Genomic DNA, 25,394 nt, shown 5'->3' with positions numbered 1-25,394 from the left:
ACTTCTCTCTTTTTCCATTAACAGCCCTGAGAAAGCCCTGGCCTTACTCGCCACACGGGGCGAAACACGCTGTTCTCTCTCTCTCTTACAATGTTGACTATGAAAAAATGATAATGAGTGAAATGGACCCAATTAAGTGAAAAATAAAAAGAACTACTTTCACTCATACCTACGTCTACTGTGCTACCTTCAAAATAGGAATTAAGGAACACATGCTCACAACCCTCTCCTCACTTGTTCCTTTTGAGGCAGAAAAAGTCCAGAGCCTTGAGCAAAACTCCTCCAAAACTCTAGGGATTCATATCCAGACCCAGGATCTCTGGACCGTTCTTTTCTATCATAATCATCTGTATGCAGTGTTTGCATGGATCTTGCCTTTATATCCTTTGCCTAATATTTGTACTCGGGAGTCCCTTAAGTTATCACATCACAGTGAGGTGAGGTGAGGTGAGGTGTCTACATGCAGTGTCATCTATCCTTTTCATCAACTGAGAGCCTCCATAGCAAGAGGCATGCTTGTTAACGATGAAAAGAGAACACTTCACAATAATTCTCAATTAGGTATTTATTGAGAAATTTGGATAGTAGATTCCAAGGGATCTATTCACAAATGCATTTTAGAGCAAGTAAAGTAGCCCTCCTGTTGTACTTTTACTCTTACATGCGTTATGAATTGGCCACAAAACATCTAAAATGGGACCATTCAGGAAATATTCATATACTATTAGCACAAATAGAGAGAGCTGTGCCCTCTTTGCACTTTCAATAACATGGAGTTGGATGTTTCAGGGCTAATTTACAAAGGCCTGTAAGAGTATGTAAAAGAGTATTCCTGACTAAAATGTTAAAGATTGAAAGACAGTCTTTTCACATCTTTACATGTTGGTCAAATGTCTCCAGATAAGGCACTTATATGTTATTTGTTTAAAACATAAAATATAAATCTGTAAAAAAACACACCCATGAAAATATAACACGGACGTTTTTTAAACAATACACAGTTTAGCCGATCAAAAGTTAGTACATTGTATCAGTAGAAAAGGAAAATTGTGTTAGGTATGCACACCTCCCCTGAAGAGACTGTACGTAATGACAGGGAAATGCAATAAGTGTACATGGAGACCACTGAAGGCAGCAGGTTGGTTTAGTGCACAAAGGCAGAGAGGATGGAAGGAGAGATGTGGTGTGGAAATCAGAGGATATGAGAGTTTTCCACATCAACTCAAAATTGAAAATGTGACTAAATGACGAGAGACCATTGATGATTTGAAGAAGTTAATAAACTGCAGCGTGATTTTGACACATGTGCATGATGTAGACGTGAGTCACCACCAACTTTTACAACACCGTGATGCTCTCTTGCTGGCATTGCTGAGCAGAACCCACTACTCCAGGTCTTCTCTGGCCTCTCTCCATCAGGGACCCACCTGTGCTAGTGAGTAGGAGCGAAGACACACCTTACAGTGCCATCCAGACATCACAGGTTGGAAAATGTCCCATTTCCAGACTATATTTGTGGTCAGCTTGGCTTCAGTTGAAGATAGCCCTTCACTGAGGAAGAAAGGCCAGAAACATCTCGCAACTAGGAGAGAAGCTTCAGCCAAAAGCAGCACTTATTGGTATATGTTTGCATAGCCTCTGCCCTGATGAATAGCTGAAGGGATAGTTCCACAATGAATCGTACCCTACAGTCTACCTTACCTTATTGAATGGTTTCACAGCTTGCGTTCGAAAGAGTGGTCACACAGTCTGTGAGCTAGACAAGGATAGGATAGGATAGGATGTACATTTGTATAGCGCGAATTGCTGCCCGGAGGCGTCCAAGCGCTAGGAAAACCGAATACCTACAGCAGGCTTGGAAGGAGAATTAGGAATGAGATTAGCTAGATTGAGTGAAATAAATGGGTCTTTAGTTGTCTGCGGAAGGTTGAGAGGTTAGAATTAGCTCTAAGGTGCAGTGGGAGGGCGTTCCAGGCTCTAGCACCGTTGAAAGAGAAGGTCCTGCCTCCGGATCTGGATCTTTTTATTTTGGGGGTTTTTGCGAGAAATATTTGACAATACCAACTCGACTGCGCTTCTCTCATAATCGTGCATCAGCATCCCGGTACATGTGTCCCAATGAACAACAACCCATTCTTTCTCCTGCTATAAACCCACAATCTTTTCTCTGATCAATGTTGAGCCAATCTCTGGCATGATTAACAACGCGTGGTCTCTAGTCCAGTCATTTGTGTAATTAGGCTACCAGAAGGGGCCATGTAACCTCCCATACATGCAAGTCTCCTGTCCTACCATTTGGCTGACCATCGAAATATAGCTGATAGTCTTGATTCCATCAGTGAAACAAATTGGATGGGACTACTGCACTATAATGGTCTGTAAAAGGAAATTCCAGGACTCCAGCACTGCATATGGTAACACACTCTTCAACATTATGGTTACCATATGGTTGAAGAGTGTGTTACACTCAAGCAAAATGGGCAAAGTAGCGTACTTGCCAATCTCTCTGGATGGGTGAATAATACCAGAGAAATTTCCTCATGTAGGAAAGTGGATTATTAGTAGATGGAGTATTCACCTTCAGCTGGTAATAAAACCACAATCACTAATAGGTCCAGTCAAGTCTGAATAAATGAATCCTTGCTCAGCCCTTAGTAGTTTGGCAAACTAGCAGTCAGGCTTAACTTAGGAGACAATTATGTGTAACTGCAGGTAGGATAGGATCAGTGCTAGGTCCCAGTCAAAGGTTTACCTTCGGAGTTGCACTTAGGGGCCTATTTACAATAATTGTTGCGCAGGGCTGTGCAGCAAGTTACCTTGCCACGCTGCCCAGGGTCACAGGGGAAGGGCAGAAATGTGCTGTATTAATCCAATATGGTGCATTTCTATCCTTTGCCCCTGCACTGGCACCGTTTCGGTAGCTTAGCACCGAAGCAGGCACCTTTGTACCTTGGTGATAGGGTGCCTGTGTTGTAGGCAGGATTGTTTTTGTGCAGGAAGGTCACCTTCCTGCACAAAAACAATCCATAGAGGTGTTTTCCTCTTTCTATGTATGCTGCAGAATTCAGCACACACAAAGATGAAAAAACTGGGAAAAATAAAGATATTTCTCCTCATTACGCCTCATCTGGGGAGGGGTATCTTTTGGGCACATTGCAAGGTTTGCTAGACTTTCTAAATCTACAGTGTGTCAAAGACCATGAGATTTACGTGGGAGAACCAACTTCAAAGCCCATGGGACGCCTCCCTTGCACAGAGTATAGTTTTGAAGCCATTTGAAGCCATGTAAAGTAGTGTTCTGTGGCTTCATAAATATGATTTACAGATTTGCGTCGTGCATGTATCATGTGTGGTGCAAGCATAATTCAAAGCTCCACTAAATATACCCCCCAACAGTCTCGTTGGCGGGTTCTCGGATCTGAGGTTCAACTTGGTGAGGTGCATGCGGCAGCATTGTACCTCTGTGAATCTCTGGAAATCTTTGCCCTCGACAGAGAGGAGCTCTAGAGCTTTCAGCGGGACAAACCAGTGTGATCAGGCCAATTTGGGAGTCAACGATGGCAGCTTGACTCTCGACGCCAAGCTGGTCTCCTCCTGGAGCTTTTCAGAAACACTTTGTAGAAAGTTTCCAAACTTTCACATCTTGTTCCTTGTTGGTTCCTTTGGGGGTAGAGGTGTCCAACAGCACCAGCCAAGGATTAAGAGATTCTGGATTGCCTCTTGGGGGCTAGGACTCAATCTCCCACAATGCACCTGCACAGGCCAGGACAAATCCAATTGCAAATGGTCAGCTTGCAGGAGACTTGTTCCAGCTCTGTTTTACCTGTGGCTCATCGTGGAGTCCGCTCCTTTTTCTTTGAGTCAGGCATAGTCCTTTCTTTTTGGAACCTTGAGAGTACAGCAGGTGCAGTCCTTAGTGAGTGCAAGCCTTCTGTGGTGCTGTCCAAGGGTCCAGCAGAGCAGTCTTTCTTCTTCTATTGTTCGAGGCAGAGTTTTTAGGAGCTCCTGCAGGTTTCCCATAATTATCCTCCATTCTTGGCTGGCAGGAGCGAAGAACACCCTCAACAAATAGGGGTAAAGTTACCTCCTTCTGTTATGACCACTTCCTGGGTGGCATATTTTTGACCCAGAATTCACTGTTTTCACAAAAATCAAAGTGGAGAAAATCTCTCCTTTATGTGTGTGTCTGTGTAACCGAACCCAAATCTGACTACACTCCTCTTCCAGCCCCTCTCCTAATCTAATTAGGGGGGGGCTCCCATCAGGCTGAGGATCAAGGAAGTGGGGGCGGGTCTGGTTTCTGTGACATATGTTCTCCAGCCTATGAAGTCCAGCATATCTCCCCAGGCCCTTCCTCTCCCTGGCTTCTCCAGGAAGCAAATCTCCTCCCACCAAATGGCTGTATTGTTCACCTCAGGCCTCTTCACACCTACTCAGGTAGCAGCTTAGCTCAGGCTGTAAAAGACTAAACAATCAGAAGAGGCTGCTACTGTGCTGCTTTAGGTAACTTCAGGATGGAAAGTTCTAAAACTACTTTTCTGTGATAGTTATAATACATCAAGGTGTGGGTTTTATTGTAACCAATATTTTGATATTTTTAATGATATTGCTAGCTAGCACCAATAAAAGGTTAACCTTTATTAAGTTAATAAAGCCTTCCCATGTTACCCTATGGGGCTTGCAGCACTACAATAGGGAAAACTATTTTGGCTGTTTTTCCCTACCAGGGCATGTAAAACATACTTTATATTGTCCCTGCTTTTTATAACAATGCACCCTACCCTCGAATTTGGACATTGTTTTTTTTTAAAACCAGCCTGAAAGGCATGTCTGGCTTTAAAGTGACACCAGACACCACAGTAGTTCACACTGTCGTCCACTATGTCCACAGGGGTCTCTAAACCCACATGTCCTACTATATACCAGGGACTTACAGGTAGGTTGTCTTGGCCAATTAGAATAATACCAATTACTAAACACCTTTTGAGGACAAAGTACTGGCACTGGGCCTGGATACCAGAGCCAAGGGCACTTCTCAGAGTCAGTAACCACTAGCATCAGTCAAACAATGGGGTGAGCAGGGCAAATAGGATGACTTTCCTATACCTACGGTCCACACATAGATGAATTCCATTTTAGACGTTGCCCTGAATATTCGTGTTTTGACCTTGCACATAGTGCAGCGTGTGACCTGGTGAATGCCAGCGAAGTTGAATTTCTGTTGGTGCAAGCAGGTGATAGAAGAGGTACCACGAGTACCATCCCAATTGCTTAAGTACTCAGCAGTGTTGATTACCCAATGCATTTGTGAAGAAAAGCATTATCTGGACGTCAACATGGAGACACAAAGCTGACGGAAGAGTGGAATAGGAGTTTACTAGAACTACTCATGTGGCTACTGTGAGTAGATAAATGAGAGATCTCCATATAGGTAATATTCGAGTATTCAAGTAAGATAGCCAAGCAAACACAACGGTGACTGATTTACATCTGGTAGACGTACAGCTGTAGACCTTACTGTCAAAATCCAGTAAAAATCAAAGGTGATATGCTCTAAATGTCTCCCCAATCATTGCCATAGTCATCAAGAGGTATATTCAGTAGCCTTCCCTGCTACTTTTGAATTTAAATGTAGGGGAAATATTTTTGGTAACTAAGCAATATACATGCACATATTGGTATAATGCAAAGTATGATGGCGTGAGCTTAGATGTTAAACATCCATATTAGCCACAACTCAAGCATAACTATACATTGTTTTTTTGTGTTTGTTTTTAGGGATTTTCAGGATTGAAAGGAGAAGCTGGCCTAACTGTAAGTATATGTTGTAATGCATGTGTTCATTTTTATATTACATTGTGCTATCATGTTGCCCTCTGCACACAATGCTTTTGATTACCTATGTGCATGCAGTTTGCTAGCTATTTTCTGCTCATTCCAATACACAATATACAGTTGTTCTAAAAACAGATGGATTTGTTTTGTTCTACTTTTGTGTTTTGTCTAATGGGTCTTTCAAAGTTAATACTAGAAGTCAACTCTTCATAATTTGCTAAAAGGCGTCCAGTGAAATATTGAAAGATGCTACTTAACTGCCATGTTGCTCGAACAATGGCCATATTAAACCAAATATAATTTGTTTAAGAAGACAGTGCACAAGAATGTGGTGTTTGTGTGCTGTGTGAAACTCCAGATTCGTTTAAGGGATCTCCATTGATAATCATAAGCACTGACTGACTGACTCAGAACTGGAGGTGAATTGGTGAAGCTGGCGATTGAGTTCGAAGCTGAGAGGCTTGCAGCAACATGCATCTGGGATATAATGATCTAGAATGAGACAGAGATGACAAGAGGTCCACCACTAGTGTAACTTCACTGGAAGGGGAGTACTCCCTAGAATACTCAGAATCAGCAGAGACTAGAATCGTCCTTTTGTATAACTCCCGCAGAAAATGTAATGTTCTTCTTAACATCAAGCCTTTTGTTATGCCTCGACGTCCAAACATCTTTTGATGTCAAGAATCTCAGTGTCTTGATTGTTATGGGTCTCTGAGTCATCGATACTGAGTGACTCGATGGTGATGCATCCCTTAATGATGAAGAGGTAGCAATTGTGCCTGTCCTCAAAACTGAATAGAGACAACCCTCTTTGGAGCATTGTTATGATCTCCATCTTGAGGAGTCCTTCGAAAACGCGAAGAAAGCTGTGCTAGAGGGGGTCCAGGCTCATTCCCCTTTAGATCGCTATGACATTGAATCTGCTTTGGTCCTCCTGCAGGGAATTTGGAGAGGATGTTTGTTCCACAGCTTTGGAACAGTGACCAACAATGCCTTTCCTCCAAAACGGACCCATTTTGCAACCAGTGGCATAACAATATTTGCGGAGGCCCCCCTGTATGATGCATGGAGGGCCCGCCACTATGAACTTTATCAGGAACTCTTGGCGGAAAGTACTGTGCTGAGGGGGCCCCCCCGCACAGCGTGGGCTGCGGGGGCCTCTGTTACGCCCCAGTTTGCAACTACAAGCTTAATGTTAGCTAATGAATGTAGCGTTCACCCTAGTTGGGAAAACGGTAACAATTTAGTAGGATTCAAAGGTACTGTCTCATGGACCACTCTACAGTCTGGTGATAGCCTCCACTATACAACTTTTGCACCAATTGGAATAAAATCTCCAATTGTGGTATGACAAATACTCCTACCCTCAATTGGTTTGAGTCTGCATTGGACATGCAGTCCTAAACACTTGCAGCATACCTCTTGCTGCTCCATTCAGCAATGTAAGACCAGCTTGCAGGTCTGTCCTTGGCATGGTCAAATGTAGATTTCCCCCATGAAAGCGTAGCTAGAGCTTGTGGCGCCCGGGGCTATCCCTCAGATTGCCGGCCCCTGGGGAGGGGGTGGCTGGGAAAAAGGACGGCAAGCACTTGAAAGAGGTCCGAGAGACACCTAGTATCGCCTCTAATAGTTACCTCGATCATGCAAGTTACATGCACATACATGACACGGTCCAAGGCTACACAGTTGAATACACCGCTGACCGGCAGTACAAAGGAGAAAACACAGACTGCATGATCTCTCTGGGGACTCAGAAAAACCGCATGTGACATCCATCAGAGAGCTGCGTGAACGAATACCTGGTAATCCCCTCAGCACAATGTAAACATGCACATACATGACACTGTTCGGGGATCCATCATCTACAGCTGACATTAAATGACCAAATATCATGGTCCCCCCAATTAACTGGCTTCATTTTAGCTTCTGTATCTATTAATTAATAAAAAGCTTTTCAATTGCAGGAAAGAAAACAACAAGTAAACGCAATATATCTATCTATCTAACTATCGATCTATCTATGGGCAAAGTGTAATCTATTATTTGTCAGCAATGTTCTGGATAGTAGGGGAAGTGATTTACAAGAAGCAAAGCCTCAAGTGTGTCATGAGGACTATTCCCTAACTCAAAATTGGTAGTACATAACACGTTACCCTTTGCATTCTTTATGTATGGCTTGTTTAGTAGTTATAAACAAATACATTTAAATAAAATAAACATTTAAGAGGAGATAGTGGATTAAATCCGTACAGTGAGATGCAGGCACACTGAATAGGCCTTGTGAGCATCAGCAGAGATAGTATACTCTAAAGACATAGTAGCAAATAATCTCTGAGGAAAAAGAGTGTTTTTTCCACATTAGATGGGTTGCTCTATGGCAATAACATAAAATCTGACATTTGTTCTGTGGTATAAAATGGGAGTGGGGGGGAAGGCATACATGTATTAGTATACATTCTCCCCAGTAGCATATTTAATTTAGCCACATTAATTTTCACTGTCATAGCATCGATCTATATATTGTTCCATTAACATAGATGCCCATATATATATATATATATTACCTACTGGCGGTCGCCAGTAGGTAGTTATAGTTAGGACCACGTTTCCATAGGAAATCCGCAACATTCTATTTTGAATAACTTTGGCGCCGGTCGACGAATCCTCGCGAATTTTTCAAAATAGGTGGGGCGCTACGCTCCGCTCCTACCCTGAAAGTCTCGGGGGGATTCGTCAAGCGGGGGCTGAGATAAAAGGGGGGTCCCAAAACGCGTTTTTCCCATGCATTTTTCCATAGGACCTTTAGACAGGGCTACAGCCCGAACGGCTGAACACAATTACTAGAAATTTGGCAGAGAGGTAGTCCTCAGGTCAAGGAAGTGCCTTTTGTAGGTTTGGTGTAAATCTGTTCAGTAGATTCTGAGAAAATAGCCTTTAAATCAATATATATATCTGAGCCAGCTTACGGTGCGCTTACGGTACGCTTACCGTACGCGTACGGTGGCGTGCGCGAGCGCGATTCTGATTGGCTCTTAGATCTTAGTAAACATTCGAATCGGCCGAAACCAGGAAGCGGCGGCCGCCATTTTCTCTCTCGCACTGAGAGTGATGATTAAAATACAAAGCAAAAAAACATGTAAAGGGGCTGTTTAGACAGCTCCCACACACATAGCCATGTAGAGGGAGTCCCCAAAGATCCCCCAAGGCCAAAAACTGAATTTTTATTTTTTCGCTAATTTCGCCGATTACGCTTACCGTACGTGTACGGTAAAAAAATATTAAAAAAAAAATATTATCCACATTCTCCCCACCCCGTGTGCAATTGGTGCCCGCAGTGCACCAATTGTGCATGGCATATCAGAATTTCGAAAAAGCCAAAATATTAAAAAAAAAAATATTAAAAAAAAAAATTATCCACACTCTCCCCACCCCGTGTGCATGGCTTATAACAGGTGCGAAAAATTAAAATATTACCTTTCAAAACGAAGTGCATCATATGTCCTCCATGTGCGCACGGTGCGCGAAGCGCATCGTGCGTGCTCGGCACTAACTGCGTAAAGTGGGCGCGTGGTGCGCGAAGCGCACCGCGTGCTCACTGTGCACGCACGGTGCGCGAAGCGCACCGTGCGCGCACGGAACGAACTGCGTTAAGTGGGCGCGCACGCCATGAATGGCGTAAAGTAACTTAGCATTTAAAAAACCGTACAAATTCACTGAAAAAACCATAGGTTTCACACGTTATAGTTAGGAATTAGCATTTAAAAAACCTTGCAAATTCACTGAAAAAACCATAGGTTTCACACATGTTATAGTTAGCGGAAATTTTACTGATAAAAAACCAATGAAATTCCCCCGTTATAGTTACTGTAGGCAACTATAACTCACGCGACCGCAATCTTCTGCTGATGACATATGTGTCTTTATGAAAAAAAAATATTTGTAATATATGTATAGCTAAAAATGTATGGAAGAAGACATGGGCAAATAAGTGTCTAAATACAGTATTAGCATCAGCAGAGGATTGCGGTCGCGTGAGTTATAGTTGCCTACAGTAACTATAACGGGGGAATTTCATTGGTTTTTTATCAGTAAAATTTCCGCTAACTATAACATGTGTGAAACCTATGGTTTTTTCAGTGAATATATACATATACACATGACAAGCGCAAATGCACATCAATATACTGCTATTGATTGGTATTTATATGAAATCTGTTGCCTATTGTGAATACGCACTTAGGCAACCGTTCTCTTCTGCTCCAGAGCCCAAACTAGTTCTGATACAGACTCAACACAAAATGGCTTCAGTTTCTGCTAAATTATATAAACAAGCATTTGCAATGCAATAGATCTCGCATTTACCCGAGTTTAAGCTATTGGCATTATAAATGACAATGCCGTTTATTTCTGTTTTAAAAACTAAAACACAAATAAAAGGCTTTGTTATTTGCAATGTCAATAGCTCAAACTCGAGTAAATGTGAGACCTATTGCATTGCAAATGCTTGTTTTATAGGACTTTTCTGTGAACTGTCTGCCACTCTGCCACTCACTAAAGATCCTTTCCTCCCCTCTGAAAACCGTTTAGCTCTTACCTCACTCAGACTCCTGTACTCCAGCAGCCAGGGTATCTATGGTAGGGGTTGGCCAGCACTGACAAAGTCAAAAGCTGGTAGCCAGCTACAGGCCTAATGGTTTTGCCAGTAAAAGATATGGTAGTTGAACCTAGATCAGAAAGTGACCATAATCCTCTATGTGTAACGCACTGCTGGTGGAAGAATGGCAACTCAAAAGAAGAGGAGACGAAATCCATGCTACCTGAAGTTTTCCCCTCCAACGACATGCGCAGGCTCAAGTGGAGTGTGGTTAAGTCCAATGACAAGGTTACCGATAGCATTGACAATCAGCTGTCAAAAATTATATTGGAGTTTGAGAGTTATAAGACCACTGTCCCAGGCATCTCGCTAATCACTGGACTCCACAAAACTTTTTTCAAGGGATTACGCCGGTATTTTTTCAAACCTGCTAGGAAAGACAAGTCTCCCTCCCAAGCGTCTACGGTGGTATGATAATGACTGCAGGAGAGCCAGAGCCGATCTTACTACAGCCCTCTCCAGTGGTCGTAATGACCACGTGCGGAAAGCTCGCCAATTTTACAAAAAATGTATAAGTCTGGCCAAAAAGAAATGGGACGAGCTCTATTGGTCTGACTTGAAGGATGCCAGCCATGTCAGGGACACCAGACTATTTTGGAATATCATCAAGTGGGACAGAGGAGGGTTACCCGACAGACCCTAAAATTATGTCTCACAAGATGAATGGGTAAACTATTTTAAACCCCAATATGCATGTGACCCTCAGTCTAATCCCACCTGGGAGATAACTCATGTTTTTTTTCGCCAAGGACCATTTAGCACCAAAGATGCCTTAATGGCTCTGGGATCTGTAGCATCTGGACGAGCACCAGGACTTCATGGGGTTCCATCTGATCTTTTTCTTCACAACAAAAATTGCTGGAGTAAATACATCATTTTACTAGCAAATGCTGTTGCTGAAGGTGCCCCAGTCCCTAAATCTTGGGGGGGGGGGCGGCTGTTATAATCCCAGTGTTCAAGAAGGGTGACAGAACGCTGCCTGGTAACTACAGAACAATTAGCTTGATCGATACAATCCAGAAGGTTATAGGGAGGATGGTACTGAACCAGTTATTAGTGTGGACTGAAGACAATACGATCCTGTCCCCTTTTCAAGCTGGTTTCCGTAAATTAACTAGCACAGTGGACCAGGTCTTTCGCTTCGTGCAACTCCACTGGAAAGTGGTTACTTTGGGGAAAGGCAGTCTCTACGTAGCTTTTGTGGACTTAAGAGCTGCCTTTGACCTCGTGCCTCGACAGCGGTTGTGGGCAGTGTTAGAAAAATGAGGGCTCCCCGCAGAAATTTTTACCCTGATAATGAGGCTCCACGAGTCTAATTTCGCTAAAATCCAGTGGGGAGGACCGGGTGACGTTACTCCTGAGTTCCCGGTAGAACGTGGTGTGCGGCAAGGCTGCACCATGGCTCCTACGCTTTTCTCCCTATATATCAATGGGATAGTTAAATCTATGCTTAGTGCCACCACTGATGCCCCTAAGCTTGCCGGAGTTATCACCCCGATATTAATGTTCGCGGATGATACGCTTATCGTATCAAAAACTCCGAGTGGCTTGCAAAGAGCTTTATTAGTTTTTGAGGATTTTTGTCTTGGCCATGGTTTGGAGGTAAACGTGGCCAAGATAAAGCTCATGGTTTTTAACCCACATCCCAGCTTTAGAGGGAGAAAGTTCTTCATGGATGGACAACCGTTAGAATTGGTTACTAATTTTGTTTATTTGGGCATACATATAACTAGTAACAATAAATGGGACAAGCATATAGAGATGGCCGCCCTGAAGCATAGGCAAATATCAGGAGCATTAACTAGGGAGCACAAAAAATCTTTTACCAAGCCCGTAAAACCTGTGCTCCAAGTTTATGAGGCTAAGGCCTTAAGTTCAGCTTTGTATGGGGCAGAACTATGGGGGTTTAATCGGCTGGCTGTTTTAACTACAGCCGAAAATACATTCCTCCATAGCACAACAGGCCTTCCTCAGAGCTCCCCTATGGTTCCCTTAAGATATGAGCTTGGTAGGAAGGCCATTGCGGATATAGCCAGACTCCGTCCGGTTCTATATTGGCGAAGGCTCTGGACTACTCCGGAGCTTTCCCTGTATGCCAAAGGGCTTATGGATGTTATAGAACTAGACGTCTTTCACAAGATCGATTGGTTGAGGCAGCTCCGCCAGACCCTGATAGATTTGGGTATGGAGGGGTTGTGGAGCGACCCAGCGGCTGCACAGTTTCCTCCAAAGAAGTCTATCCAATCCATATACTGGGAACGAGTTGACCAATATACTGGGAACGAGTTGACCACCAAGTATGGAGTAGAGCAAACCCCAACGGGATGACTGGGCGCTATCTCGAGGTAAAGATCACACCTGCTCTAGAACAGTACTGGGACTTGATTGCGAAACCCAGAGACAGGAAGCTTTACTTCCAGCTTAGAGCAGGCTCTCTACCACTAAAATCTCTCACAGGTAGATGGTCTAGTCCCCGAGAGGAAAAGTGCCCCGCTTGTGGGTCACAGACAGAATCTATTGCCCATTTCCTGTTTGTCTGCCCAGCATTAGCCACTCCTAGGCGAGTGTGGTTGTCACCTCTGTGTAGAACTCTAGGTACCAGGAGCTGTGTTGTTGCTTTAAGAATTCTATGCACTAGCACTTTACCAATTGTCTCCATATCAATAGCTAAATTTTTGGGCTGGGCATGGACCCTAAGGGCTCAAGCCTGTGGCAAATACTAGAAACATTTCCATTATTTTGCCCAAATTGACGCAATATAGTGTGATCCTTATTAATTGATCCTCCATAACTTTGTAGCGGATGTGGGTTCATTAATCATGTTTTATCAATTCCGTTGTCATCTTGATCTGTTTAATGCTTTTTTACCACTTTTTAAGTATTTATTGATGAATTTCAAAAGTTTTAATGGGTTTTACATGTTATGCTGGGATATATGTTTGTGTCTTCTATGATTTTTTTAAATCGAATAAAGACTAATGATGATGATGATGGTTTTGCCAGTGCTTTTTTTTAATGAAGCATTTTACACCTGGTTTTTGGGAACTTCATCAACCTTTGTTCGAAGATGTTAGAACAACATTGAAGGGATTCTGCACACTTAAAAACATTTTGATAGCTCTGCTCATTAAAGGGCTCGCAGAGCCAAGCCAGAGCATCGACTGGGTTTTCCCGGTTTATTTGTTGGGTGGGTTGGGCAGGACAGAAGAAAAGAAAGGAAGAAGGGAGGATGGAAGGAAAGAAATGAGGCAAGAAGGAAGGAAAGAAAGAAAGAAGAAAAGACCAAAGGAAGGAGATAGTAAAGAAAGAAAGATGGAAACAAAGAAATAACAAAGGCAAGAAAAAGAAAGGAAGGAAAAAAGAAAAAAGGAAAAAAGAAAGCAAAAATGAAAGAAAAAACAAAGGCTCAAAAAACGAACCAAAAAGGAGAAAGTAAAAAGAAAGGAAAGAAAGGAGCCAAGAAAGAAAAAGGAAGATAGCAAGACAGAAAGTAAGAAAGAAAGAAAGCAAGAACAAATACAAGAATGAATGAAAGCCAGAAAGAAGGAAAAAGGAAAGAAAGGAAAGACTGCAAGAAAGAAAGACGGCATAACTTAATACAGAAATCTACACAACCTATTATGCTATGAAGTAGCTGAAGTCAGATAAACAAAACATACTCACTCCAACAGCTATTTTCAACACCATTGGCAGGATAACGAAACTGATGAGACCGGACTGTGCCTTTCTTACATTAAAAGCGTCCTGCTATCACTGCAGGCACTTGACTGTCCTGAAAGGCCAGGCAGGCAGTGCAGTCTTTCGGGGTGTGAGCAGCTGACAGGTTGGACATCCCTGGCTTGAAAGGCAATATCAGACAGCTTGCACAATCGTTCACGTTCTAAGCACTCAACTGGAAGCTCTTATCCTGCTTGCTTCCCTGTGCTGCTTTTGGGGCATGAGTAGCCATCAAAATGAAAATCACTTATGGCCAACAAGAACTGGCTCTTTAGACTTTCAGGGCTTCTATAGCTGGAGAACCACGCTTCTCTCACAAGTAACACTTTATTTTCAGCAAAATATCCCACAGCGGTGGCACAATCTCTCAGGGCTTGAACCTTTGGTAAACTGCACTTGCCTAACTGAAAGTCCCTAATAGGTAGTGCTATCTGACAGCTCAAAGAGCCAGATGTGCTTTCCTGTTGACTAATCCACGGCAACTGTGCAATCCGTCATGGTTTAACACCCCACACCCCTCTTGTGCTTCTGTCACTCAAAATGGTAAACATGTGATGTAATGTATTGGTGCTATAATTTGTAAAAATATTTGTATATACAGAAACATTTGTTAGGTACTTTTCAGTCTGACAGCCTAGAACAGAATGTCGTTCAGTCAAAGGCTCGAGGCTAAAAAGTAATGGATGGCTTACCCAAGCCCACGCTCCAACAGTTTCTCAACAGTATGTGCCAACTTCATGCAATAGTATGACTGGCTATCTATCTCAACCTTAAATTTGAGGCTCAAAAGTAAATATGAAAAAAGAAGCATGAGAATTATAAGAAAATATTTTGTTTTGATTTGGCAATACTTTTTACCGCATGAAAAGCATACATTCTTAACAATTGGGCACAACTAGGCTGCACAATGTGTATGAGTAACAAGAGGTGACAATTGAGGTAATTAAAGAAGAGAATCCACCCATAGCCCTAGCATACCAAAACATTTTATTAAATGTGGATTAATTTCTTGCCTTTTTGTAGACCTCAATAGATTCCAGTGGTGCCTGCATTAGCATTGTGAACGCCAGCGCCATCATTCAATTTGTGGCACCACCGCAAAACGGCCAGCACGGAGGCGCGCACCTTCCTCAAAACTCCCGGCCCGCTCCAGCAGCAGGATGTGACGTCCGCAGCAGTTGCGACCGTGCGCTTGCAGTTCAAAAACGGGACACTAGTGGCCCGTTGCGGCAGCCTTTATAATTTATTTGAGGACACTGACTTAGTGAGTGTCCCCAAATAAATTATAAAGGCTGTCACAACGGGCCACAAGTGCCGCGCGGCTGCCACCCCTAATTAGTGCCGCCTGGGGCGGTCCCCCCCCCAGCTACGCCGCTGCATGGAAGGCAAGTCGCTTACTCAATGCACAAACCCAAGGTAGGGAGGTTCCCTATTTAGGCAAGGGGTGGAGAGGCATTCAATGAGGGAGTACGTCCTCCCGTGTATAACACTAAATCACTTATAAGTACTCCCACGATGGTTCAGCCAATGATAGCAGTACACTGCTAATTCAGATGGTGGTATGCCCTATCCGAAGTATAAGACACCACCTAAGTGTGGGGAAGGAAGCAAGTCCTTTTGATTTTATTTTCCCTCACACACCCTAGTGGTGTCATGCTTCATCATCGGGACACCCTGACGCCTAGAAGTCAGGGTGGGCTCAACCAGTATTTCAGGGAGCACTTGATGAGATGTTATTTGGCCAGGAGGTTTAAAGATTTAAAAATCAGTGTCAGACCCCAGTGTCCCTTTATTCTTGGGTTTGGCGCTGATAATAAAAATAAATACAAAGGTGTCCAGCGATATTATGGTCCTAGGACCCTATTGCCAACATGTTTCGGTCCTGTTAGCCCCGTAAAGGGTGCAGGGACTTTCTTCAGGGCGTGTGCCCCCTGTGTGAAATAGAAAGGAAATACCCTATACTACTACGCAAAATAAGGGCAGGTAGCTGCTCCTTATGATAATTGTGTCGTTCTGTTAAAAAATCACTCCATCCCAATTTGGGAGAGGATAAGCATCCTGTGGGCCCTCTATACGTGGGGTAGCCCTGTAGTCACACAGCCACCAAGGGTCCTGCCCCGTTTTTACACCTAATCGGTATGGGTTCCCACGAACTGGACTGGATGCTTATCCTCTCCCAAATTGGGATGGAGTGATTTTTTAACAGAACGACACAATTATCATAAGGAGCAGCTACCTGCCCTTATTTTGCGTAGTAGTATAGGGTATTTCCTTTCTATTTCACACAGGGGGCACACGCCCTGAAGAAAGTCCGTGCACCCTTTACGGGGCTAACAGGACCGAAACATGTTGGCAATAGGGTCCTAGGACCATAATATCCCTGGACACCTTTGTATTTATTTTTATTATCAGTGCCAAACCCAAGAATAAAGGGACACTGGGGTCTGACACTGATTTTTAAATCTTTAAACCCCCTGGCCAAATAACATCTCATCAAGGGCTCCCTGAAATACTGGTTGAGCCCACCCTGACTTCTAGGCGTCAGGGTGTCCCGATGATGAAGCATGACACCACTAGGGTGTGTGAGGGAAAATAAAATCAAAAGGACTTGCTTCCTTCCCCACGCTTAGGTGGTGTCTTATACTTCGGATAGGGCAAGTCACTTACTCAGTCATGTTTTTTCATTGAATTATATTCATTGTAATTTTTTTTGCAGAATGCAAAGAAAACTATTACTGGACATGCTACTCAAACCAGACTTGGAACAACTCAGAATATATACATGCCAGTTTAAATGAGGAGCGCTACTTAATTTGTGCACATGGAACACATTCAGCGTATGCATCTTCATTTTTATAGTCCAGTCCAAATCTTATAGGGAATCAACAGAGAGATTTACTTAGCAATAAGGCTGACATTAGAAACTCAGAGCAAGACACAGAAGAATAGCAGCCGCACCGCCAGTGGTGGTGGGAACTGCCAGCAGCCGGTGGCAACATCCAGCACAGTCTGGGCGCCACAGAACCTATGTATTTATTTATTTTACAAACAAATCTCTTTACAGAGATCCGCTGCCCTCGGGCTATGTTTGCGCTACACATCCAGACATACACAAATTATGTATTAATGAATTCAGTTGGCGCCTGTAGACTGTGTTTGGATTTGACACTTGCTCTGTTCAGTCCCACTTCTCTGATGTTGATGGTTTTCCTGTGCAGGTGTAGACAAGGTTAAACAACTTAACAGGTTGTCTTCGGAAGCTCTGCAGTAATTAATGTAGGGGTTCCTGCTCGTTATCTACAACCTATAGGAAATACGCTAAATTAAAAGAATTGTATTGTGGAAATAGAACTCCAGAGACGTATATTAAAATCTTCAACCGAAAGATGCCATTTCGACTATATGAAAGATGATGGCCCATATGTACGAAATCCCAAAATTGCAAATCCATAAAAAACACTATTTGGTAATCGCAAATTGGAATGTATGTAACCTGCGATTTCCTAACTGGCATTCCCACAGATTCGCATTCGCTATTAGGAAATCACAAAATTGCAATTTCCTAATAGGAAACTGCCATTTAAGAAACGCACCATTCTGGAAATAGAATGAAGATGTCCAGAAGGAATCATAATGTAAAGAGGCTCAGACCCTACAAAAACCATCATCAGGTGTTAGAATCACAAAAACCCCATTCAAGGAGGTGAATATGTTGCAAAATTAACCAGTGCACGGCAGTGTTGGGAATACAATCTACCCTTGGTGCTGCCAAGTGGGAGGGCATGCCACTACCCAATCGAAACAGTGCCCATTATCTCCTACGTGCAAACTTGTGGTGGAGCTAACTGGAGGACAACCATATTGGTTAATAAGTAAGGTGCCCCTAACTGCGATCTATATAAAAATGCAGTGCCAGCCCTCTTCGTTAGCACATGAGTTTGCTACTATTCAGTGTGCTGAGGTAAGGATCGCACTGCAGGGGTCCAAGCGTAAACCCATTGAGGGATACCTGTGCTGGTGATTTAGTGTAGCTATCGTCCCATGGTCTCTGGTCGCTAACCAGGAACACTTAATACTGGTGTATGGGGTCCTCTAGTCAGAGAATGCCCACAAGGACATAAGCCACCGTGTAATGCTACATCGTGATCATGCGCATAAAAATATACTTGCCAATAGCGATAAAGGATAACTACACAAGTGCTGTGATCAAGTTACGGTATGGAATCTCTCAGTATCATGACAATAACCCCACCATCCATGCAGCGTGGGGCTAATCATAGGCGTTTTAGGATCTACTTACATCTGCGGTAAACCAAAACCTGCTAATTCTTGTTATCAGGTTTTGTGATCCTAATGGAAAAAATAGCCATCAGCTCAGAGGCCACAACATTATCCCAAAGTGACCATACATATTGTACTATGTATCCAAAACTTACTTACAATTTACTCTGGCAGCATTTTGGGTGCTTGTTTGATTTTGGCATCTGGTTACCATCAGATCCGATTCGATGATAATAGCATTGCCTAAATTCCCATTTTGCGACTAGTCGCAATTAGGAAATGCTATGTACATGCGGTTACTGAATCTCAAATAGGAAATTCCTATTTGTGAATTCCTATTTTGTTATTCGCAAAATGCATATTTATACTGGGTAGGAATGGCATTTTGCGATGCCGTTTATGCTGTTCGTACATACCGAAATAACGGACCGTTGAAAACATGCAATATTGGTTTGTACATATGGGCCTTTTTGTTGCTAAGCATTCTAATATGTTCCTTTGTAAGAGTTACCAGAAAGCACCTTCTGGCATTAACATGAGGTAAATCAATTGCTTCGGGAACGAATTGAGGTTGAGATCAGAAACTAGTGAAGAGGGCCACCTTATTCGGTATTTTGATGCACTTGGTAACGGGCTGCCACTAGTGAAGAGTGCCACCTTATTCGGTATTTTGATGCACTTGGTAATGGGCTGCCACTAGTGAAGAGTGGCACCTTATTCGGTATTTTGATGCACTTGGTAGCGGGCTGCCACTAGTGAAGAGTGGCACCTTATTCGGTATTTTGATGCACTTGGTAGCGGGCTGCCACTAGTGAAGAGGGCCACCTTATTCGGTATTTTGATGCACTTGGTAGCGGGCTGCCACCAGTGAAGAGGGCCACCTTATTCGGTATTTTGATGCACTTGGTAGCGGGCTGCCACTAGTGAAGAGTGCCACCTTATTCGGTATTTGGATGCACTTGGTAGCGGGCTGCCACTAGTGAAGAGTGCCACCTTATTCGGTATTTGGATGCACTTGGTAGCGGGCTGCCACTAGTGAAGAGTGCCACCTTATTCGGTATTTTGATGCACTTGGTAACGGGCTGCCACTAGTGAAGAGTGCCACCTTATTCGGTATTTTGATGCACTTGGTAACGGGCTGCCACTAGTGAAGAGTGCCACCTTATTCGGTATTTGGATGCACTTGGTAGCGGGCTGCCACTAGTGAAGAGGGTCACCTTATTCGGTATTTTGATGCACTTGGTAACGGGCTGCCACTAGTGAAGAGTGGCACCTTATTCGGTATTTTGATGCACTTGGTAACGGGCTGCCACTAGTGAAGAGTGCCACCTTATTCGGTATTTTGATGCACTTGGTAACGGGCTGCCACTAGTGAAGAGTGCCACCTTATTCGGTATTTGGATGCACTTGGTAGCGGGCTGCCACTAGTGAAGAGGGTCACCTTATTCGGTATTTTGATGCACTTGGTAATGGGCTGCCACTAGTGAAGAGTGGCACCTTATTCGGTATTTTGATGCACTTGGTAACGGGCTGCCACTAGTGAAGAGTGGCACCTTATTCGGTATTTTGATGCACTTGGTAACGGGCTTCCACTAGTGAAGAGTGGCACCTTATTCGGTATTTTGATGCACTTGGTAACGGGCTGCCACTAGTGAAGAGTGCCACCTTATTCGGTATTTTTATGCACTTGGTAACGGGCTGCCTGAGACGTCGCTCATCATCATTAAGACAAGGGCGTCCCTGTTGTCAAGCACCACAGTGTGGCCCTGCTTGTGTCCTGATTACGGTCAGCCAGGAAAATACTGAAATATTTATTTTACCTGATATATTCACTCACTGCAGGAATCAAAATTGTTTGGGTACGATAAATATCACCCAATTACGATCACAGCCTGACCAAAGAGGCTTGACACACCAAACTCTGCATGTTCTGTTACTTACCAAGGATTTTTTCCCCAATACATTTTTTAGCTGGTTTTATCTGTCAAGTTTTACAGGGTGAAAATGCGGGTGGTGTGGTGCTTAGCCAAGAAATCACAACTGGGATATGTGGGGTAACAGGAACTACTGCACATATCATAGTTAATCAGGCTTACCGTAATCAGAGCCTTAGATGTCCTGAGTGGTGTAGAAGGCCAGTGGTCCACTACAACAGATATCCATCTAGAGGAAACGCCGAGTTCTGCGTACTTATCAGGCAGATGGGCTCCCTCTTAGATCATGGTCGTAGGAAGAGCAGTGGAAAAGAAAGTTTGCAGCTCAGATCTAATAGATTACATCCTGCTGGACTCTACCCTAAATACCCCCTACCTAGGTTTCAATCTAGAAGCAGTCCTCCTACCAAAGGAATACCATAGCTATAGGAAATAAGGGTGAGGTGTGGTGTGGCGGCAGCAGTTTTTCCGTGACTGGATATCTTGGTGTCCCACTACAAGATCTAATCCATAATTGAGTAGAGGTATCCCCACCACTCAGGTTACAACAAGGTCTCAGCAGAGCAGGCATCTTTCGAAAGCTTCAGACCATTTGCTTCATATTAGCGTGTGGTTCCGTGTGTTCCGAATCATTTCAGCTAATGAGACCTGAAATGATAAGGACCTTATCCCCAAGCCTTCTTTGGGAAAATGCTGTTTCAAATTGTAAAGAGACGCGGAGGCAAAGATTATGGTTGTCAGGCAGGTCAAACGCGACTCCTGGAGCTATGTAGGACTGTTTCACAAAACAGTCGCAGTTCACTACCCTTCACAGAAGGGTGGTAATCCTCTCGAAAACAGGAAGGGGTCCCCAGGAGACCCCTTCCCCGTTGTGAGTGGCTCACCAAATATTTGTTAAGGGCAGGCAGGGGTCCCATGGACCACTGCCTGCCCTTAAAGAATGAAACTGAAAAGTTTCATTTTTATTTTTTAAATGCATCCCGTTTTCCTCTGAGGAAAATGGGCTGATTTTTAAAAAACCAAAACCTGTTTTATTTAAAAGCAGTCCCAGACATCGTGGTCTGCTGACCCCAGCAAGCCACCATCCCTGGGAGTGCCTGCCATTCCCAAAGGAGTCGCAAATTGCGACAGCCTCGGTAATATGCATGAGACATACAATTTGCGACCCCATTGTGAATCTCAAGCAGTGTCTCAGACACTGTTGTGCATCACTCACGTCATCATAGATTTGACGTCTAGAATGCTGGTTTTATACATAAAGTAAAGTGGAGCATGAATTTGTTTTCGTTTAACATGCATTTTAAATAAGAGATTTAATATGCAATAGGTTTTATCTTTTCTGCCTCTTAGTATACATTGTGGATCACATTTATTATGCACTAGTGGATTATGAAATTTGTTAAACTTATTGTCTATTTATTATATATGCGATTGGAGAGTCTGCAAATTTGTATGTACTATGTCTGTTCCCTACGCTCAATAAAAAATATTTTTTTTTAAAAACTGTTGTGCATCACAATTTGTGAGTCGCAAATGTGATGCAATTTGCGGCTTGCAAATTGGTGCATCGTACATCTGGCCCAGTATGTGTTATTTACATGGAAGTACAACACATAAGGTAGGTGATGTGATATTATTTCACTACACGCTTGGTGGTAGTTCTAGTGGGGAAGTGACGCTCCTAGGCAGTGCGCGGATATTATTGGGTAAGAATTAAGGGGCCCATTAGGGTGACGGTCGGAAAATCTCCCCGACCGCCATGGTAGCGGGAGAAGACCACCCGCAAGAACCGGGGCACAATATAGCCGGTCCAATTAGGATGCTCCGCAGTCGAAATCCGACCGCGGCATTGGATTCTTGCGAATAGCATTGCGGCGGTCGCTGCTGCCAGCAGCACCGCCGTGATGTCAGAAAGAGCATGTCCTGCATATCCCTGCACTGCGTGGTAGGCACGGCACAGTGCCTGCCACCTGGTACAGGGACATGGTACACCCACACCCCCCCAAACACATTGGGGCCTGCAATGGGCCCCCGGAACATGTCTCCGCATGCCTTTCCATGGCGGTTTCACCGCAGCGGAAAGGCTGGCTACCGCTGGCATCATAATCATGCCGGCGGTGCTTGGCCCTGATCCGCAAGAATTGTAGTAGTCCAGCTCCGCCCGCCAGGCAAGTAGGCGGACTGCAACCAGTGGAAAAGTGGCAGTGGAAAATAACACCGTGGTAGTCACGACCGCGATGCTAATCTGACTGGCGGTTTTCTGGGTTTCGATGGCGGCCATCCGCCCGCCATCCTAATAGACCCCAAAGTGTGAGTGTGGTGCAAAAAGTGTAGGGAGAACCACCCCTCTCCCTAAACTGTGGTGAACCACAAAGAAAGAGTTTAAAGGTCCCCTGCACATGCTCGTAGTAAACAAATTCAGTTAGTACAGTTATGAGAGAAGAAAGGGAAAAGAAAAAGAAACACTCTTTATCCACTGTTTCGTGTGGTTCCAGGATTTATTGTCCTTGTTGTGCTTTCCTTCGTACAAAGCCTTAGCCTAGCCAACACGTGTTTCGTTGCTACCACTGGGTACACCTTTGAGCTCGATGTGCTAATAATTGGCACACATGATGCCTTATTAACATGGGAGGGCAACACATGTGTCAGATAATATGCTAACGTCTGGCGTCCAGGTTATCTCATTTACTTGGGAGTCCAGCGCATAAAAGAGGTGATATGCTGACATTTGGCACACAGGATACCTTATTTACGTGGGAGTGCAGAACATAAGGCAGGCGATACGCTATTCTATTCTATGTTGCACTTGTATAGCACATGGCTACTGGATGGCATCCCAGTGCTGTGTGAAGCGACTGTTCAAAACCTCAGAGGCGACTATTATGAAAAATCCAGGTTTTTAGAAATTTATGGCATGGAACTTCCTTTGTGATGGGTCTCAGGGGTACGGGGAGGAAGTTGCATAGTCTAGGTACATTGAACCGGAAGGACCGACCTCCCTATCTGGATCTTCTGTTAGAGGGGCAGTTGGCAAGGAAGACACTAGAGGAGCGAAGGGTTCACCCAGAGATATAGGGAGAAATCAGAGAATGGGTGATCAGAGGCCCGGAATTCAGAAAGGCTTGGTGGACAATGCTAAGTGCTTTGAACCTAATACGTTCTGCTACCGGGTGCCAAGTGAAGGGATTTGAGACTGTGGCGAGAGGAGTGGTGTTTAGGAACTTTATGGAGGTTATGAGCAGCTGCATTCTGCACAACTTGCAGTCTCCTTATGGTCATTTTGGGGTCCTCTAAATAGAGGGAATTTCCATAGCCCAGGCGAGAAAGTGTAAGGGCCTGGACCATTAGTCTACCAGAAAGTGGTGGGAGTAGAGGAAAGATTTTTCTAAGCATCCTAAGAATTCCAAAGCATAGCTCTGCAAGTTTAGTTGCCTGGGCCTCCAAATGAAAAGAGGAGGCCAGCCATTTACCCAGACATTTTATGGCAGGTTTGGGAATAGGTGCAGGACCCAGGCAGCTTGGCCAGCCCAAATCCAACAAGGGGTTTGGATTATTTCCAAGAATCAGGAGCTCAGTTTTGTTTCCATTCAGTTTCCGACAGGAGTTATTCATCCAGGAGGCAACCTTCTCCAGGCATTAGCCTAGGGTGGCAGACTGAGGGTTATGATTCAGTGTGAGAAAGAAGACAAATTGGGTGGCATCCGCATAGCTCACAATTGAAATTCGAAAGGGTTGTCCGACATCTGCCAATGGCTTCATATATACATTAAAAAGTGTAGGGCTCAACGAGGAGCCCTGTGGAACACCGCATTTAAGTGGGTAGGAAACTGAAGCATAGCCACACTCACACATCTGGAAAGATCTGTTCTTCAGAAAGGATTTGAGTCACTCAAGAGTGATACTCGAGATTCCAGCACTGTTAACTCTTTTAATGAGGATGTCGTGGTTCACAGTGTCAAATGCTTCTTTGAGATCGAGGAGGATGATGGCTACCATCTCTCCACGATCCAGCGGCTCTTTAGCATCCTCCACCTTTGACAGGAAGGTAGTCTCAGTGCCATGGTGCGGACGAAATCCAGTTTGAGTGTCATGAATAATACCATGGCTTTTTAAGAAATCAACTAGTGTGGAATTCACATGCTTCTCTAGAAGCCTACTCATGGCCGGGAAAAAAGAAATTGGTCTATAATTCCCCAAACGGAGGGGGTCCTGGTTGGCTTTTCTTCAGTGAATCCTTCACTATTGCCTTTTTCCATGTTGGAGGGACAATTCCTTTGCTCAGTGAAAGGTTTAGTCAATCAAAGTGGAAAGAATTTCCTTTGCAGCCTTCCCTAAAATACAGGGTGGGCCGGGTCCACGGGTGAGCCTGATTTGACTTTGGATAAAATGTCTCAGAGGATATCTAAGCTGAGGGTAGGAAATGCAGTGAGCACATCGGGAGAGAAAAGTGATTGATGCTCAATGGTCAAAGCTTCCATGGAGGGTTGGAACGTGGAATACATGTCCAAAACTTTCTTATGAAAAATTTCAGCAAGATTATTACAACGGGAGCAGGAGGTAAAAGGGGAGGACCTTAGAAGGAAGGCTCTATTTGTGTTTTTACCACCTGCCACATTTTTGGTGCAGAATTAGAGTCAAACTTGATTCTTTGCTCATAGTATATTGCTTGGGCTCATCTAATTTCAGATTGGCAGAGTCTAACCTTTTCCTGGTATTTCTGTTTACTGGTCTCGCTATATTCTTCCCTCGAGCACATTTCTGCTTTCTTGCAATCTTGTTTTAATTTACAAAGGGAAGGAGTGGACCGTGGTGCAGACTTATCTTTACTATCGCTAACAGTTGGCAAACAGGATACCTTATTTACGTGGGAGTGCAGCACATAAGGCAGGCGATAGGCTAGCATTTGGCATACATGATGCCTTAACATGGATGGGCAGCACATATGTTAGGTGATATGCCAACGTCTGGCG

At 43.9% G+C, this 25,394-nt stretch overlaps 1 protein-coding gene across 1 annotated transcript in view; it reads left to right on the top strand.

Moving 5' to 3' along the window:
- Positions 1–25,394, top strand: part of COL28A1 (collagen type XXVIII alpha 1 chain) — a 688,108-nt gene that overhangs the window by 521,393 nt on the left and 141,321 nt on the right. Inside the window, exon 30 of the mRNA XM_085630877.1 lies at positions 5,779–5,814. Within this exon, the coding sequence (XP_085487003.1) occupies positions 5,779–5,814 (36 nt within the window). The remainder of the gene's footprint in view (positions 1–5,778; positions 5,815–25,394) is intronic.

Source organism: Triturus cristatus, chromosome 10 (genome assembly GCF_964204655.1).
Source record: "Triturus cristatus chromosome 10, aTriCri1.1, whole genome shotgun sequence".
NCBI classification, from domain to species: Eukaryota; Metazoa; Chordata; class Amphibia; order Caudata; family Salamandridae; genus Triturus; species Triturus cristatus.
Note: the sequence above shows the minus strand (reverse complement) of the source record. Positions and strands in the feature narration are given on the sequence as shown.